The sequence below is a fragment of the Silene latifolia genome, chromosome 9 (assembly GCF_048544455.1).
Source record: "Silene latifolia isolate original U9 population chromosome 9, ASM4854445v1, whole genome shotgun sequence".
Classification (NCBI taxonomy): Eukaryota; Viridiplantae; Streptophyta; class Magnoliopsida; order Caryophyllales; family Caryophyllaceae; genus Silene; species Silene latifolia.
In genome coordinates, this window is record NC_133534.1 from 4,233,921 (window position 1) to 4,252,995 (window position 19,075).

General features: G+C 38.4%; 3 protein-coding genes across 3 annotated transcripts; all 3 read right to left on the bottom strand.

Annotated features, from left to right (window-relative positions):
* Positions 1-1,096: 1,096 nt before the first annotated feature.
* LOC141598773 (xylan glycosyltransferase MUCI21-like) lies at positions 1,097-3,680 on the bottom strand. The gene is made up of 2 exons (XM_074418536.1): positions 3,473-3,680; positions 1,097-2,881 (listed from the first exon to the last, which is right to left on the bottom strand). Exons 1-2 carry the CDS (start codon positions 3,657-3,659, stop codon positions 1,479-1,481), a joined length of 1,590 nt encoding a protein of 529 aa, XP_074274637.1. The 5' UTR covers positions 3,660-3,680; the 3' UTR covers positions 1,097-1,478.
* Positions 3,681-7,850: 4,170 nt separating this feature from the next.
* LOC141598774 (proteinaceous RNase P 1, chloroplastic/mitochondrial-like) lies at positions 7,851-10,004 on the bottom strand. The gene has a single exon (XM_074418537.1). It carries the CDS (start codon positions 9,870-9,872, stop codon positions 8,139-8,141), a length of 1,734 nt encoding a protein of 577 aa, XP_074274638.1. The 5' UTR covers positions 9,873-10,004; the 3' UTR covers positions 7,851-8,138.
* Positions 10,005-10,987: 983 nt separating this feature from the next.
* Positions 10,988-13,200, bottom strand: LOC141602356 (pentatricopeptide repeat-containing protein At1g08070, chloroplastic-like). The gene has a single exon (XM_074422652.1). It carries the CDS (start codon positions 12,846-12,848, stop codon positions 11,190-11,192), a length of 1,659 nt encoding a protein of 552 aa, XP_074278753.1. The 5' UTR covers positions 12,849-13,200; the 3' UTR covers positions 10,988-11,189.
* Positions 13,201-19,075: the final 5,875 nt, after the last annotated feature.

Below are 19,075 nucleotides of genomic sequence, written 5' to 3' on the forward strand. Positions count from 1 at the left end.
TTCAACTTTCTCGCGAACAAAATGAATGTCCATCTCAATATGTTTTGTACGTTGGTGTTGAACTGGGTTGCTCGATAGATAGATAGCACTTACATTGTCACAATAAACAAGTGTAGCTTTAGGCATAGGCACGTGAAGCTCGACCAACAGGTTACGAAGCCAACACGATTCAGCGACAACATTCGCTACGCCACGATACTCGGCTTCTGCACTTGATTTGGACAAAGTAAGTTGTCGTTTAGATGCCCATGAAATCAAATTGTCACCTAAGAAAACACAATAACCGGATGTAGAACGACGCGTATCCGGACACCCACCCCAATCGGCATCCGTGTAGGCCCGTAGGAGGGACGGAGCAGATTTGTGGAGCCAAAGGCCACGGTCAGCAGTGCCGTGTACATAACGAATAATTCGTTTAAGAGCGGCCATGTGTTCGGTCATCGGGTTGTGCATGAAGAGACAAATTTGTTGCACGGCGTAGGTAATGTCGGGTCTAGTAAATGTCAAATATTGAAGAGCACCGGCAAGACTACGATACAGAGTAGGGTCCTCGAACGGGACGGAAGTGACAGCGCTTAATTTTGGTTTAGTGTCAACTGGAGTGGCCGCGGCTTTGCAAGAGGCCATGCCAGCTCTCTCAACAATCTCATTTGCATACTTGGTTTGGGACAAGAACATACCTTTGGAACTTTGTTTGACGGAAATACCCAAGAAATAATTTAGTGGGCCAAGATCCTTCATAGCGAATTCCGTTTGGAGACTACGCATAATTTGAGAACGAAGAGCAGCTGAAGAACACGTGAGTATAATATCATCGACATAGAGCAATAAATAGGCGAGATTAGTACCTTGTCGAAAGATAAATAAAGAGTGATCCACTCTGCTATGCGTGAAACCAATGGTAGCAAGAAAGTCCGCAAACCGTTTATACCATGCGCGAGGAGCTTGTTTGAGACCGTACAAGGATTTTTGGAGTAGACATACAAAATCAGGCCGGGAATTATCCTTGTACCCAAGCGGTTGGTACATATAAACCGTTTCATTAAGGTTGCCATGGAGAAAAGCATTTTATAAGATATCATATGACTATCGGATATAAGATATAAGAAGCATTGATTGAGCTTGATCCCTCGTCCAGTCGTCCATCACCTTAAGATTTTGTACGGAGTAGTACCTTTAAAGAACAATGTATATAATCTAGCATATACGGCTAGAGGATGAGTGTGTTTTACGACTTGTCAAAAAAAAAAAAAAAGAACAATGTATGTAACTACGTATACTCTATACATATCTTTCCATAACTAAGGTATATACATCATTAAATCTGCTTGCAGACAATCTACAGCTTATAGTTAATCAAGCATTCTAGATTTCTATCCAATGCTTCAAAGATTCGCCGTTTATGGCTGGGTTAGTAGACTCCGCTGTTTTCAGATGACTCCTGATAAAAATTGCGTTGAGAAGCGCACTGTCATTTGTCACTCTACTCCATAAGTATAGCTAAACACCGGCGGCCTAATAAATTTCTTCGTCTTCCTACGACGTCTGACATGTAAACCTTGATGTTCCATCAACTTCTTAGCCTTAGAGTAAGCATTCATCAAATATCCCCTGAATCTTGCTACATCAAGTCTCACATCTTGGCTTTTCAAGTAAACATTATGCAATGCAGACCAATTTTTACTAGCAATTGTACTCGAATCCCGTACCAAAACATGATCTTTCCCATACTTCTCAGTTAAAGTACTTTCATTTGGTTCGATTTTGTACTCGGAGTATTCCAACTTCATTCCCTTACCCAAATTCCTGAAATACGTCTTAGCGAGCCAGTCACCCCCAAGTGGAACGACCTGGATGAACGCTCCGCCAGGCTGGAGGAAGAGCGAGTGGGTCAATGCAGCTCCGTGGACCCCCATTATCGCGTGACTACCATTAATTAGCCTATACACGTCACAGAGGTACGTATACGCCGATGGCTCAAAAACCACTACGTCAAAACCTTCTTCTTGAGCCGCTTTTATGACAGCGTCTTGATTAATTATCACCCGGCCTACATCCCCTGACCGGCTGACCAACACAAGCCTCGGTCTGCCCTTGATCTTGGGCGCGGGCCACACGAGGCATTTCCGATATCCTTCCTCTAGGGAGGCACGGAAATCGAGAAAGCTCTTTTGACCTGGTATCAGAGCAGGGTTGATTGTCATCGGTCCGTGGGATATGAGACCTACGAATACAGATGGGAAGCAATGTGTGACGGTTTGGTTGTCGAGGTTGATGATTGGATTATTCGAGAACTGACCAAGAATCGCCTCGTATTTACCATACCACCATTCACTATAATCTGTTATAACAAGGGTAACATCTTGGTTTGGGAAAATAGTTTTCTTAGTAATGAAAAGCGGGACAAATCCGTCATTGAAATCGTGGAAGAAATTACCCGTAAATCCACCAATGCTGAACACTAATGCTGGGGTGTCATGTTTGATTGTACACGGAAAATCGAGTGTTTTTGTAGTTAATGTAATCTCTTGGATGCTATCCATAGTGCCAATGTCCGCTTTTCGCGGGTAAGGACGGATTTTCTCGACTAAATGTGGATCTTTGGACGGAATTGGTGATCTGGTGAAAAATGTGGCTGTTTTTGGTTCTAATATGGTTGGATTCTTAAGACGACATAAGTCGTAAAGCTTGTGAGACCGATCACATGAGATGGACCTTTCCAATGTTTCTCCGTGACCATGGATAATGGCTAAATGACGGATTGGTAACGGTGATGACTTCCTCGAATTTTGCCTATCAATAGCTTCTGGTTGAACCGGAAACGACGAAGTTTGTGAGGGTGAGCTCTTTGTTAGTAATGTTGTTCTCCATCTTATATGATCTAGAAAAGAACATAGAAGAGCATAGTCAAGTGAAAATGGACAAGACTGACACTTAAATTTCAGTAATTTATTTGCTTTTGATTAAAATATTTCTCAAAAGGAATAAAAAAACAAATAAATGAGTGAGACAAAAAGAGCTAATTTTGGGCATGTAACACTTTGATAAACTTGCTATTCAAAATTGTCAAAATTAGGAAATGTCACATATATAACCCGTATCGAGTTGTATTCATTTATTTTTGTTAAATTAGAGCATCATAATTGTTTTCTTTGATTCGAAACATGACAATAATAGTAAGGAAACAGTACTTAAGCATGTTGTTTTAAACTGAACTGAATAAAACTGAATTTATAAAATTTGAATTTAACCGTATTATTAAATCTAAAAGAACATTGCCTAATTTAGTAACTATACTTTGAACAACGATAATATCTCAATGCTTAAGAAACATCCCTATAGGACAAAAACAGAGATTATTGTAGGAAAATGAATATTACAGCAAAAATTAATCAACGATGATTGTATAAAACCGTCTCACGCTATAAAATTCTTATAAAATACACCAAAAAATCATGATCGAGGAAATTACCTTGATGATGATGATGATGAAGAGTAGAAGTCTTGATGATATAGAAGAAACCGAGTTGAATAGCAAAAAACAAGAATACACGAACACATAATTTCTCTACTTTTAATTTCTTCTTCATCTTCATTAACACACTTCCTTCTTGTACTCCTGTTACTTTATTTGTCGGTAGAAACAAATGATCAAACATTCATCACAAAACCTTACTTTTTTATTCTTATATTAAGTATTTAAGTGATCAATATGATAGTATATAATATATGAACGATGAATTTGTGTAAAATCGTCTTGCACAACTATTTGTAATATTTAAGAGTGACAACCAAAAAAAAAGAAGGAAAAAGGTAGAAATGATGGAAGTTTGAAGGCGTTTCTTTGACGGTACGTTGAGGAAGGCAATGATAAAGAAGTAGAGTACGTAATTAATTAATAAATAAAATAAAAAAGACAAGAGGTGTTGGAAGGTCATTAGTTTTCTTTCGGTTTCTAATTAATTGTTCTTGTACATTCACGTTTAATTGCTTCTTTTTTAACGTTTAGATTCTTGAATTACGTGGATTTAATGGTTGTTAATGTGGATTTTATTGTTTAAGGTACACTGTCAAAAAAAAAATTGTTTCAGGTACTATATCAATCTACCTGAGGACGAAGCTAGGTTTAAATTCTACCTGAGGCTGAAACATCAATCTTACTTATGTTTTGAATAATTAGTTTTTTTTCACAAAAAAAAAAAAGAGTATATTGGCATATTTTTTTAAAAAAAACTCGCCTTGGTCAGCATGTGCTTAGCTTCATCTCTACTTATAGGGAGTGATTATCAACTACTATGAATGAGTAATAACAGAATATAATTTCGAATTTTAAATATTTAGATTTTATCGAAAGTGGTTAATTATCAAGTTGAAATGCAACTATAAGAAGTTTTTGACTAAAATATGATAAGACGATGATAAGGAGTCACCAAATAGTAGCAACATTTGATGCCACTCGGTGGCTTCTTCGCATTATTCAGAATGATAATATTTGATTTTTGTGATTAAAAACAATTCAATTTGATTATGTGGTATTTATAGTATTTTGATAAATGATGCATTCTTTAAAATAGAAATTATTAAGGTGAAATAATTTGAAGAAGGGCCACATCTTTTGGTTGGCCACAAAATCATACTCCAAGTATATGTATGTGGTTAGAGGCGTAAAGCTTGTGCTTAATATCTTTAGTAAGATATTTCACTGAATTGTCTAAAAAATCAAGTAGATTATATATACAATATATTTTTTCTTTGATGTTGATTAGGAGTTTTCGGGATTAAGGCTCTGTTGTTGTTGTTGTTGTTGTTGTTGTTGTTGTTGTTGTTGATTAGGAGTATTTTTATCAACAGTCGGATAGTCTCATTCAAAGGTATTGAAGATAAGTTAATGAGTAAATAAACACCTCCAAAATTTAGTTTTTCATTGAATTTATAAGGATTAAAATTGGAACGTCTCACTACTTATTTACGAGATAGGTATTCTTATTACTCATAAATCATAAGTCACGCTACTCAAATTTAGTAGACAGCGGTGGAGTTAGGGAGAGGCTAGGAAGGACACTCGTCCTCATTGGTAAATAGAAATTTTAAAGATTTTAGTTAAACTTTTCCCAATTTTTTTCCAGTTTTCCTGAATATCATCTCTCACAATTTTACCAATTAACTTAGTTAAATCTTCAGATTATTCATATCTTAGGAATGGCATAGATACGATGGAATTAATGTGGTATGTGCAAGTGCAGCATTAGTGGCGCAACTTGTGGATTGTGTCTAACATAAGGATGCTACACAACAAAATAGATACCCGTAATTAAGTACTCCATATCGTTAATTAAGTAAACTGTAAGAGCAATCTGAGAAGGTTGGTGGTGGAGCTTGGGGGTTAGTAAAGCCTCTAAAATCTTTCACCCGCTTAAGTTCAAACACAAATTCTCATTGAAGACGGACACTATCCGTCACAAGCTGAAGACGGATAGTGCCTCTTTCACAGTATACAAGTGGCATTATCCATGGGATGCTCCATTTCCCCCCACTTGCCCTCCCACTTGCCTTATTGTGAGAGGAGCATTATCTGTTACAAGCTTGTAATGGATAGTGTCCGTCCCAAGCAACGCTTTGAAGTTCAAATAGTGGCTTGCGGAGAAGGTGTTAGTGTATGTGAAGAGCATGTAAATGAGTAAAGTAGCATGTGAAGAGCTCTCACTTTTATGTACTCTACTCTTATTTATGTCCCTTTCCAATTCACTTCTTCTCTTCCCTTCTCTTCTTCCCTCACCCACCCCACTAATCTTGGAGATTCTTTGGACAAGTGTCATCAACTATACTACACTTTCCTAACCATGTGATTTTCAACCGTCTATCAACTTTGTTAGGGGCAAAATCAGCTAATTCAAACTTGCGACGGATCAAGTACTACCTATGTAGGTAGATAAGATAAAACAAATTGTTACTCTTTAGACACTTTACTTTTGTCTTATCTACAAAAATGGGTAGTATTTGACCCGTCACAAACTTACAACGGATATGCTAAAAAAAAGGTATTGTACTAATCATATACACCGACACATCTAATGAGCTCAACCTACCATGCATGCCACCAAGAGTCCAAGACAGAAAGAAACATTACTTTTAATATTTCCTTTTATGGCACAAGCAAAAAAAAAAATACTCCAAATGTACTTGCTTTCCACTTTATAGGTTGTTCTACTTCTACATCAAAATGTTTGTATTACTAATTTACTATAAGTCTATAACTCTTGTCAAAGACGGGGTAAAATATGACCCATTTAAGAAGAAAATGTAACCATTTTGAGATAAAAAGTTACCAGAATAATTTTATAACAGTTTGTCATTAAAATGATCACATTTTGTCGTTAAAATGACGACATTTGGCCCGTCTCAGCTTGTGACGAAAAGTGTCAAACTTCAATGAGAAGTGGTGCTCAAGTATTCTGAACCTAACCAAATCTAGTTTAACATGAATCAAGAAAGGGGCGAAAACCAGAGAATATGGAGATATAAACAAGTTTGGAACTTGGAAGCGGCAGAAGACAGTTGGGCAAATAGTATGTCGAACCTACCTTGGCGCGCAAAAGCCGACGTCTCTGCTAAAATTTAGCGTGCAAAAGGCAAGAACAAGGGAGAGGGGGGGTTAGTAAAAGGGGCTTTGACGCCGTTCGTGTACTACTCTGTTCATCACAATTCGCAAGTTAAAAGAATCATTTTTGACAGGAACTGATAGGACTATAGGAGTACCACTCTTCAAATCTTCAATAGTTTCGAACTCAGATAAATAAGTCTACAGAATGTATTTTCTAAAAGAAATATTGAGCATGAAGTAAAACAATGGCATTTAAAAAACAGAGAAGAAAGAAACAAGTAAATTAATCATCAAATTTTCTAGATGAACGGAAAATATATAGCCATGTACCTTGACTGAAGCAAAGAGTGGCATTTCGGGGCGCAGTTATGTTCATACAAGCATCAAATTTGCGAGCATTTTGTGCAGTCTTCCCATAAAGCTCCTCCAAAGCCACGCCGTGATCAATAACAAACATCTATATCAGAATCACTTGGATTAATCAATCAAGTATCACCTGTACATAGATGAAATGATAATATTATAGAAGAAAGGAGACTAAACATGTGTTTTATGTGCGATATCCCTAATTCGTGCTAGCCTTATTTATGAGCCTGTCAACCATTTCCACCAAATAACATGCAGTGAATGTACTTGCTCTGACGTTTTAGTTCTCGCAACTGCCAGCCATATGATTTGATCAAATCAAGATAACGGTGACTAATGATACACAGATCTGAAGACAATTACAGGCAAAGCAAAACAACCATGCGTGCCATGTGGGTTATGAAGTCGGAGTTAAACCTTACATCAGGTAGCAGGACAGGCCTTGTATTTTTTGTCAGTGACCTTAGTAAATCACCACTCTCTCCTTCGTCTTTTATAGTCATGCTCTAATGGTGGAATCTGCAGCATTAGTTAGAATACAAACAGGGAATACAGCATAAAACAGCAATTTGCAAACATGACAAGCTTTCCGCATGTCACTAAGGCCTGAGTCGTTCGGGTCACATTCATATGTCGTTGATTCAACTAAGTATCAATTAAACATGACCAGCGTACTTCAAGAATGAGCACGGACATCGACATTCAATGAAGGATTCATGCTCATGGTTCTTTGTAGCAGCACCTGAACTATTGACACCGCAATATAGCACAGTATGTACTACTTCAGAATGTTATTCAAAACAGTGTTTGGCAGAGGTTAACTACACAGCAAAATTGCAACATTTCAACATTTGACTGTGAAAATATAAGAACAGAAAAAATATTTTTGAATCATGGCAGTGATAAAATTGATGTCACTATTAGTTGAACAATTCGTACATAAAATTGGATAAATGATATGGGTATAAAAAAAATATAAAAAACTACATTCTGTTAAATTCAGAATTTCAGATCACTTCGCCTACCGTGTCTAACACTTGACATCAGACATTAGAAATTAGAATGACATCTGAACACTATTTAAAGCCACGGTAAGCCAAGTCAGACACCAGTGCTTTAAGCTGAGTCTGAGTAAAAAAAATCACATTTACCAAATCCTTAGAGGATGTGATCATGCCTTCGCGAAAATATTGGAAAGTTGGGGCTTAACCCTAACCTTAGCCTTGTCCATGCTTTTCGAAACCCTAGTAACACAAAGCCACTGTCTAGGTGTTTCAAGGTCATCACCTGTTACAGTTGGTAGATGCCAACTGCCTCCTTCGGATTCTTGGATAACAATAGAGTAAGGTGGAGGCATGTGGAGATCAAGCCCTTTTCTTGAGACGGTCATCCTGACCTGATGTTTCTCCTTCCACCTAGGAAAAATGCTATTCCCTAGAAGCTGAAACAAGTGGTCTCTCATTTCATCATTAGTGATGAGCAAACACTTGTTACTAACGGCAGCATATAACCAATACCAGTCATCATTTGAGCCTTTTGGGGTTACATACAGTGAACCCGCCTTATTCCAGTTTTCCAACATTCTTTTGGCATTAGGATTATTCGCAGGGCCACCGGAAACACGTCCTATGTGAAGTATAATAAGTGGCATTTTCTTTGAAGGGCTGATTTCTCGTAATTCTTCTACAACATTATTAAGCTGCCTAAAATTAAAACCTTGCGTTTTGATCATGCCAACATTAGCACCATCCACGACTGCATCAAAAGGTCCATGTCTCCTAAGCCACTCTTGAAACTGAACAAAATTAGCCCTCTTTTCTCTCTGGCCGGCCAAAGTACTCAACGAAGTAGCAAAACCTTCCGTTTCATTAGGATCAATGTCAATACACACAAGTTTCTCCCCACAACAGCTACACACCCCTGTCTCATCCATCACCGCCTTCACCACCTTCCACTTACCACTACCAAGCCAGCCTTGCCCATGACACCCACCTCCACTCCTCGCAACACCTTCCTTCACCTTCTCCACATCCCAATTCTCCAACCCAACACCACTACCCGTCTCAGACAAAAACCAACCCTCCACAATCTTCGCAGTCTCCTCAGAAACCTGTCTCACGCTTGCTCGCAACCTATGCAACATCTCATAAACCTTATCTCCTCTCTTTGCATCCACACTGACCTTCAAAAGTGCAGCCAGCTCAGGCTCCTCAGCCACCACCCCACATTCCAACATATCAGCATCGACATCATACGCTCTATCAGCATCACCCTTTTCACAAAAACCAAACAAAACCGGCTCATACGACCTAAGCTTAGGAACTACACCACAATTCTTCATTTTCTTAATCAAATCAAAAGCCATTTCTGGGTCATTCTTAGCAGCTGCCAATCTAGCTAAACTAGTAAAAGTCGCCTCATTCGGGTCAATCTTATTAATACCCATTTCCCTATATAACTCAAACCCCATTTCTAAACCAAGATTATTCAAAGTATCATCATTACTAGCAGCAGAAGATGAGCATAAATAAAGCAACACATTATAATGATAAATAGAAAGCGATATACCGTCTTTTAAAGCGGCTTTATACAAAGAAAGAGCTTCCTTAAGATCATTGTTCTTAGAACACATGTTCAATTTAGCCTTGAACACAGAATCAGGTAACTCGTACCGCGCTTTCTTCGACATGGGTGGCCTTGAATGCCTTTCTTCTCGATTTCCGGAAGCCGAAACTGCTAATGTTGACAAGTAACTGGTTGATTTGGTGGGAAAAGAGTTGATTTTTGTAAAATGTGAAGAAAATTTGGTAATTGGGAAAGAGATGGGGTAAATTGTGGGATTTCTGAAGACAGTAAAAAAAGGACGGCAATGAGAAAGGGTAATCATAAGAGGTATCCTTGACATGATTTACCGGAAAAATCTCCAGTTTTTGTTGCTGGTCGTCGTCAATGGCGGGGGTATGTTGTACAAGGGCTTAGGGTTTATCCATCCAATTGGTCTTGCTTAGAGTCCTAGGCAGTCTTAAGTCTGAACACAAATTCTGGTTTAAGACGGAGATGGATTTACCGTCTTAACCAAGACTTGCAGCTTAAGTTAAGACGGTCTAAACTAGAATTGGTACTTGACAAAATTAAACAGACTCGACACCGCCTGGATTTGACCCGACCCCAAATTGACCCAATTGAATATAACCCGTTCTGAATATTTGTTGTTGCAAACTGATTATTATTTGTTAACCCGAAATGACCTGCACCGAAATAACCCGAGCCGATCCGTCCCAAATTCTTGCAAACCCGAAATTGACACAACCCGAATCCGACTCAGTTGACCCGTTTGTCAAGTCTAAATAATATTCCCAATACCTCAAAACTTCAGTACGTGACGCTTTAAAGAGTCAAGACCTTAAGCCTTTGTAAGATCGATATACTTATGTAAGTCGGTTTTGCACAAGTATATCCGAAACTAATAAAAACACAAGGAATAATCATGATCTAACAAATTAAATTACCTTGATGATGAGGAACATTAGAAGTCTTGATTCTTGATTATATAGAGAAAAAAAACCAGTTGAATAGCCAAAAACAAGATAATTGATGACCGAGCTCGTCTGATTGTAATATTATTAGTACCCCTCCTACTCAGAATAACTGTTCCATTTACTATTTCCGTCTATTCACATAACTGTCCTATTTGTCATATTTGGACCTGTTTTTTTACTTTTCTACCCTGGCTCTTTTCTTTATTTACCACCCCCAATCATCCTTAAACCATCATATTCAATACTTTTCATTATTTAACTCCTATATTCTTACCCCTATACAATACTTTTCATTATTTTAACTCCATTTATTAATTTTCATGTCATTGTCCAAATTGGACAGTTATTCCGAATAGGAGGGAGTATTATTTTTGCATCGGATATTGAACTACTTTTTCAGATCGCCTAAAAATACAAAATCAATAAGCAGGACTTTCTCCAGAGTAATATAAACAAAAAAGGGTTTTTCTAACGTGTGCCCTATGGCAAGATTCATAGAATATTCTCACTAATTATGGTAAAGTTAAGTTTATAATTATAATTATCATGAGAATATGTTGTGAATCTTACCATATTTGATTTATTAATGTGTGCACACATTAGAGAAAAAAACCAAACAAAAATGAGTAGATTTTAAATTAAAGGAATCATATATGCTTGCCCAAAATAATATTTTATCCAGTTTACCAGCTACATGCTGTATTTTTCTGGACATTTTTTACCCTCATCAGATCTCTAACTTGCTCAGAGTCTTGCCATCTACCTGTATCGGCGTAGATGTTTGAAAGAAGGACATAGTTACCCGAATTCTCAGGTTCTAGCTCTATTAGCTTCTTTAGTGCGATCTCTGCAAGCTCTACGTTTGAATTGCTCCTGCAAGAACTCAATAGAGTGCCCCATATGACAACATTTGGTGGGACCTCCATTCGACATATAAACTCATAAGCTTCATTAAGCTCCCCATTTCGACAAAAGAGGTCGACAATGCAAGCATAGTGTTCAATCTGGGGAACGATATTGTAGTCTCTGCGCATGCTATGGAAGAATTTGAGTCCCATATCGATTTGGCCAACATGGGTGCATGCTGTTAGTAGTGAAGCAAATGTAACATTATCTGGTTTTAACCCGGCCTTGTTCGTTTCCTTGTTTTGAGCAGAAGGAGCTAGAAAGGCGGTATTCACATGTGTATGTGTACCGCCCCCAGCGACCTCACCAGCCAAGCTCGTTGACAGACAAAGTTTCTCCATTTCAAGGAAAAGATTAATCGCGTCCCCTGCATGGCCATTGAAAGCTAGTGCAGTAATCATTGCATTCCAACAAACGACATTTTTCTCATGGATTCGATCAAACACTTGCCAAGCCTTGTTCATATTTCCAAACCGGGAATACATGGTCAAAAGAGCTGTAGCAACAAATACGTTTGAGTCGAAACCTCCGTCCTCTATGTAGTTCCCAAGTTCTTCCCCTTTCTCTACTGCACCCAATTTAGCACAAGCTGATAAGACGCCTACAAGAGTCACATCATTCGGCTTAATCTGTTGACGTTGCATGCTCTCAAACAATGTCAACGCCTCGACTGATCTCCCATTTTGAGCATAACCAGAAACCATAGACCCCCATGTAACTATATCTCTTTCCTCCATTCGATCAAAAACTTGACGCGCTTCATTAACGGCCCCACATTTCAGAAACATTTCCAACAATGCAGTTGAAACTATCATATTAGACGACATATTGTTATCATAAATATACTTCTTGAGCTTCAAACCCATATTCAAATCCCCAAGACCGGCACAAACAGAAAGAACAGTCGCCAAAGATCGTTCAGTAGGTCGAAACTTCTCCAATTGCATCAACTCAAACATTCTCATTGCTTTGTGGTGTTTCCCACTACGAGCATAGCAAGTAATCATCGAAGTCCACGAAACAACAGTCCTCTCAGTCATCTGATCAAACAACATCTTTGCAGCAACATCATCACCACAATTCGAGTACCCGGAAATCAAGCAATTATACATTGTAGGATCTCTATCTAAAACGCCATCAAATACCAATTTAGCCGAAACCAAGTCATTAGATTTCGCATACAAATCCATCAAACCGGTCTGAACAAAAGAATTCGACTCGAACCCACATTTTACAATCAAAGTATGAACCTGTTTTCCCAACCCCAACATAAACAATGCTGAACAACACTTCAAAACCGGCGGAAAAGTGAAATTTGTGACATGGGTAGTTTCACAACGCATTGAATAAAACAAATCAAGAGCTTCTCTGTACAAACATTGCTTACTATAAGCAATAATGAACGCAACGTACAAGCGTTCATCTCGTTTAGGCATTTCATCGAACACTTTACGGGCATAACTTGTATGAGAAAAATTGAGTAACTTTTGGATGAAAAGAGGAGAAATCGAACTATTAGGGTATGGATTTGCTTGAGTTGGTCATCAGACCGGGTCATTTCAGGTCAAATGATTGATCAGGTCGGGTTGGGTTTGGCTCGGGTAATTAACATGTCCGATTACGTTATCACTTACTTCGATATTACCATTTTAAAATTAGTTTTTTAACCATTATTTGGTTTATTTACTTCGTTATTAAGCCAAATATATCAATCTTAACGGTAAATCACTCTCATTATAATACTCCCTCTTATTCACTATTTTCTTCCTTATTTCCTTAAACGGATTATTAGGTTTTCTTCCCCTTTCTTATTTTGTAAACTTTTACTCTTATTTTATTCATCTCTCTCTCGTATTACCAAACTCCACCCAACTTTTACTCTTATTTTATTCACCCTCTCTCCTATCACAAACCCCACATAACTCACAATTCCTTATTTAATTCATCTCTCCAATTCACAAACCCCCACCATTTTCCTTTATTCATTCTTTAATCATCTCCTAAAATATTGTGCCCACATCAAAGGGGAAGAAAACCCCGAATAGGAGGGAGTACTAGATTTCATGCCCCAATGTTCTGTTTTAAGTAAGTTTTTTTCAAAAATGTTAGTAGATAATGTATCGGCAATTAAAGTCAATCAGGATAATAAAAACTAATCTCATAGATAAAGAGATATATTTTGTTTAGAACTCTCTATAAATGCTCCCTCTAAGGGCTCGCTTGAAATGAGAGTAATTATTAAAGAGGTAATTGATGGGGCATATTCTGCACCGCTGACCAAGTCAACACATTGAGCAAGGTCAAAGATATCCACAGCAAAGTCAACGACTTAGACAGTCTAGCCGATGCAACCCATCGGCCTGTCACCTGGGTCTCGGCCTGGTTCTTGCCAGCCGGGGCACATATCCGCGTACTCATATCCAAGACCCCTCGGTCGGCCTGCCATAGGTCCATCGGCCGAGGGTAGAACGGTCTTTTCACCTGCTAGCCATTTGGCCATTTGGCCACTACGTGACAAAAGGTGAAGGTCTATAAATACTCCTCAACCTTCATTGAGGAAAGGATCCACAATTTAACCTAATAACCACTATTCATCTGGTAATATCTTTCTTATCTCTCTACATTATACTCTTAGCCAAATAACAGCAACTTACCTCTCTAAGTTAACTGACTTGAGCGTCGGAGTGAGTACGCTCGGCCAAAGCCGAGCCCTCAGTTTGTTCATCGTTTCAGGAGACCGCAAGGAGGATTCAAGCAAAGACATCGTTCTACGAGCCACGAGTGGTAACAAATATCTGCTCTGGAATTACACCCGTAACAGTAATAAAGCTAAAATGAACTAAAAAATAAAGGGAAGGGATGAGAATTGTTCTCTACCCCCCCCCCCCCCCCCCCCCTCCCTAGTAATGCATTACCTTCATATGGAGGTAATTATTCCTCCCTCACCTCCTATCTCCACCCTTTACAACCACCACTAAGCACCAATTGTAATACTAAAATTTTCCTAAGCCTATACTCGGCCGAATATGGCTTATTCGGCCGAGTAAGGGATGTCGTGTATTCTGGTCAGCTTACTGCCCAAGAATACTCGGCCGAGTATGTTGAATACTCGACCGAGTAGAGCGTACTCGGTCGAGTATACTCTGTACTCGACCGAGTATCCGGTCTGACGGGTGTTATTTCACGGTTTGATTTAGAGATGATTAGAGTTATATAAAACGCGTTAATCAGTTTCTAATTACATTTTACAAAACCTAAACACTTCAACGACGCTCTAATCCTCTCCAAGTCTCTCCCTAGTGTGTGTGATTGTTAACAAGTTCTCATCTCTCATTCTATCGTAGGTGTCGGTAAGTCTTTGATTTCATTATTCCTTTGATTAATCTATTAGGGTTTGGCTTGGTTGTGAATTGGGAAAAAGGGGTTTTGCATATGGTGATTGTTGTTTATGTGATTATTGTTAGGTGAGGACTTCGTAGAGGAGCCGTTCTAGATTGCATTGCTTGTGTCTCTTGCAGTTGTGCTAAGGTAGAGTTTCCTACTCAGTTTTACTGTTTAATTGAATTAAGATGTATGTGATAATTATTGTTGTGTGATTGATATTGTGATCATCGGTGGTGTTGGTGTTGGTGATGATGTTGATGTTGGAGTTGGTGTTGATGTTGGTGTTGATGTTGGTGATGATGTGATGTGATGTTGGTTTTGGTATTGTGATGATTGTGGTGGAGTCACTTGCGGGAGTGGCTTCACACGCTAGTTGCCCTCTGTGGAACCCGTCACGGGAGGGGATGTGCACATTAAGGGACAGGGATTATTGCTCGTTGATGAGCGAGACCATGGTGGGTGTGGTTGCGGTCCCCCACCTTGGAGACGGATGACGATCACTGTTGTCTTTCGTACTTGTCTTATCTCGGTTATACAGTAACTGGTCTCGTTGTTGTTTGTAAAATATGTGGTGATTCATTCGGGGATGGTGAACAGATTGTGACAGGTGATGAAGTGCCTTAGTTATGGGGCAGTCATGGGGAGTCACCACTCGAGTCTAGCTTCCGCCGTCAAGAGATTTAGCTTTAATTTCTAGTTGTTAGTGTTGGGTTCTCTTAATTGATGATGACATGCCCATTTAACTTGTGCCTTCTTAGTTTACTATTTCAGGTTTAATCGATCTATTTGCAAGTCTTAATCACTCAAGGATCGTCAAGTGTTTGCTACCCAAGACATAGAGTCGTTTGGTCAATCTTTGTAAAAGATGAAAGAATAAAATACATGTAGTAGTGACAGTCAGGCATACCGTTACTTATAACGGGTAGTAGTATGCTTGACCATCTCGTTTGACCCATCACACTTGAAGCAAATTTTTTCATTTCAAATATTTCATCCTTATCAAAATGGGCTTTCATATTTCAGATTTCTAACTTGAAATATTTAGAAGGGTGGTCTTTAAAAAGAGGTTTGTAAAGAGTACTTCAAAAGATTTTCTCTTTGATGATACGCCTTCGCTTGTTTTCATATGAAACTTTGTTTGGTTCTTTCTTCTATTAACAAGAGTTGTCTTCTTGCTAATGTCTTCTCCTCTTTGTTTCTGAAAACACAAGAGCTTTTTAAGGATAGTTTCAAACTCTCTTTTCTCCTTTTTGCTTCTTAGAAAGAAGTCTTTTTGATGCTAGTTTGGGAAGGTCAACACTTTTGTTTCACAACCAAAAGTTTTGACCACAAACCCTAGCTTGCACCCATCCGTTTTTTCCTCTATAAAAAGAGCACCACCCTTCACTTTGAAATCAAGACTTTTACTTGAGAAATCAAAGCTTTTGCAAAATCAGTTTTAAGAACTCAAAGTTTCTAATTTGCAAAAATCTTCTAAAGTCTTCAAGTGTGTCAGTCGAAATCATTGTTGCCTCATAGTATTGTACTCTCTCATCTAGAAAAGTTTGTAACAATAAGTTGTCCTTCTCAATTCTTTTAAAGAACCAGTCAAAGGAAACTTGGTTTGTAAACATTCTAGTTAGAGGACAGAGTTCATAGACGGAGTAGTCTTAGAACTCGTGTCGCACCCGGAGTAGGTTGTTGATCCTTTTGTTGTTAGTGTCTTAAAGTAGTCGGAGTAGATTACATCACTTATCAATAAAAGAAGATTGGACGTAGGCCTTTAGAGTGTCGGCCGAACCAATTCAAAATCGTTGTGTTGATTATCTCCTCGCCTTTTATTCCGTTGCAACTTATTTACTCGTTTTTATTTTACGATTTTATTAGTAACAGTTCTGGATACTGTCACTCCCGGTCTTCTGTTTCACTTCATAAACTAAGATCATCGGGTAACAGTCAGAACAACTGTCACCTTCAAACATCACTTGTTTCTTCGAGCTTCCTTGATACTCACTTAATCATTTCATTTAATTGATGTATCCATTTGCTCTTAACATTGCTCGTCAACTTATCTTTAAACAATAGAGATTTAAGTTGAAATTTTAACAATAGTACCTAATTCGCTCCCTCCCCCTCTTAGGTACTTAGAATCCATAACTCTTTAGTTAGACTTTCACAATTGTACTTTGGATTTTGGTTTTGGAGAATATGTAAACCTTATTCTTTTATACTTTAATAATTGTGTTTGGATTGTTAACTTTGATCTACTAACCTCGGGCAACCGAAATGGTAATAGTCTATCATGCTAGGGTGGACCTTGGTAAAATACATTGGTATATGGGGGTGTTACAAAGTGGTATCAGAGCGACGATTCTGGCACCTAAAAACAAATGAACCCAATGAACTTAGGGAGTCTAAATAAAATGAATATGGGGAGAGTTGTTTGGAGCTACCGCAAAGACTTGGGAGACGTCCCGGAGTCGCATTAAGGCCCTTACGATCTTAAGCCGGTCACATAGGGGGAGGGGAATTGTTGTATGTTGAGTCATGTGTGTGTGTAGTACTTGAAACTTAAACTTTGTTCAATAGTTGGATGATGTGATGGAAGAAGTGGAATATGATAGTATGTGAAAGATGCATTGAGATTTATCGAAATTAGATTTTGAAGCATGGAATGTGTTGGCATGTTAAGTGTTTATTATGTGGCATTCAAAGGGTAGTGATGTATCGTATGTATATATAATGGTAGAAAAGCATGTGTAGGGTATGTTTACATATAACAGTAGCTCGTTTTTGGCATGACTCGACCGAGTAGGTCGGGTACTCGAACGAGTATAGGGTACTCGGCCGAGTAACCAAGCACTCGATCGAGTGTTGTTTGGGGTGTGTGTAGAAGTAGCTACTGGTTGTGTCAGCTCGACCGAGTATTAGAGCATACTCGACCGAGTATCACCCATACTCGACCGAGTATATTTTCTGAGTATTTGACGTTTGCTTCTAGAGTGGAAAACTCGGCCGAGTACTAGTGGTACTCGACCGAGTAGTCCATACTCGACCGAGTAGTCCATACTCGACCGAGTAGTCCATACTCGACCGATTAGTCCATACTCGACCGAGTATTATATTATACTCGTCCGAGTGTTTCTTTGGCGGAGGGTCGTTTATATTTTGAGTCGTAGGCTTTGTGCTTATGTTTCCTTGCTTCTTATCAGCTCAAAATGCCGCCAAAGAGGCCAGCCGCGTATATCCAAGCAACTGAGATGTCCACAGATCAGATAGCCCGTATGATCGAGCAGCAGGATGCACTCCTTGAGGCTCTTAAGAATGTGGGTAAGGGGGCGGAGACACCGGTGGATGCTTTCCACCAAAGCACTATCATCGTTCGCTGCAATTAATGTGGGTAAGGGGCGGAGAAACGGTCACCACGCCTGTATTGATAACAATTGACAAACAAGTAAATAATTAATTTCAATAATTAACAACCTTAATAATTTCGACAAAACATGTTAATAGTTGCCGGAATTATAATCTATCATTCAAGTTTTTAGAACAATTTTAGGGAAAAAGGTCGCCTTAATCGGGTCACCAAAATTTTTCCTCTTAATCGCACCTTATTAATCTTGACCCACTTTCACCCTCCCAAGCAGAAGGTCACGACCTGGGTCACCAACCCAATCATTTTTTCACTTTCCAACATTTCCAATCATTTACCACATTCACTACCCCACCAAAACCTTTCTCTTACTTTTACAATTATTATTTAATAACATACTACAATTAAGTAATTCTTTTCATTTTTAAAATAAATTCTACTCAAATATGTTAAGTAAATTAATTTGATAGTGTACATTAAAAAAAAATTATTGGCAATAAATAAAATTTATTGAAAGCATGAGTCGACATATAAAAAAACCGCATACATAATTCAAAAAAAAAAAACACGATCTTAAAAAACATTAAATACTACGAAATAAAAAAAAATGCATTCTAAACTAATTCGAGTTACGGAAGTTTTGCCAAATATGCTCAATGAGATCATTTTTCAGAGCGTTATGAGTGGCACGATCACGAATCTCACCATGAATTTTTATGAATCGTTCTTGAGGCGATCTTCTAAGACGATGATATTCATATGGATATCACTAGCTGAAGTCGGATTATCTTCTTTGAACTCTGCGATTATGTTTTCATAGTTAAGATAAGTTTATCTTTCATCTTCAACTATCATATTATGCATAATAATAGAAGCCATAAGAACCTTCCCCATATTAGCTCGATCCCAAAGAAGACAAGGGCGTTT

Bases quoted from the DNA above. Each gene is read 5' to 3' on its own strand.
- LOC141598774 (XM_074418537.1), bottom strand. From the start codon at position 9,872: ATGTCAAGGATACCTCTTATGATTACCCTTTCTCATTGCCGTCCTTTT.
- LOC141598773 (XM_074418536.1), bottom strand. From the start codon at position 3,659: ATGTTTGATCATTTGTTTCTACCGACAAATAAAGTAACAGGAGTACAA. The intron at 2,882-3,472 runs GTAATTTCCTCG...GTTCTTTTCTAG, and splicing joins TCATCATCATCATCATCAAG to ATCATATAAGATGGAGAACA.
- LOC141602356 (XM_074422652.1), bottom strand. From the start codon at position 12,848: ATGCCTAAACGAGATGAACGCTTGTACGTTGCGTTCATTATTGCTTAT.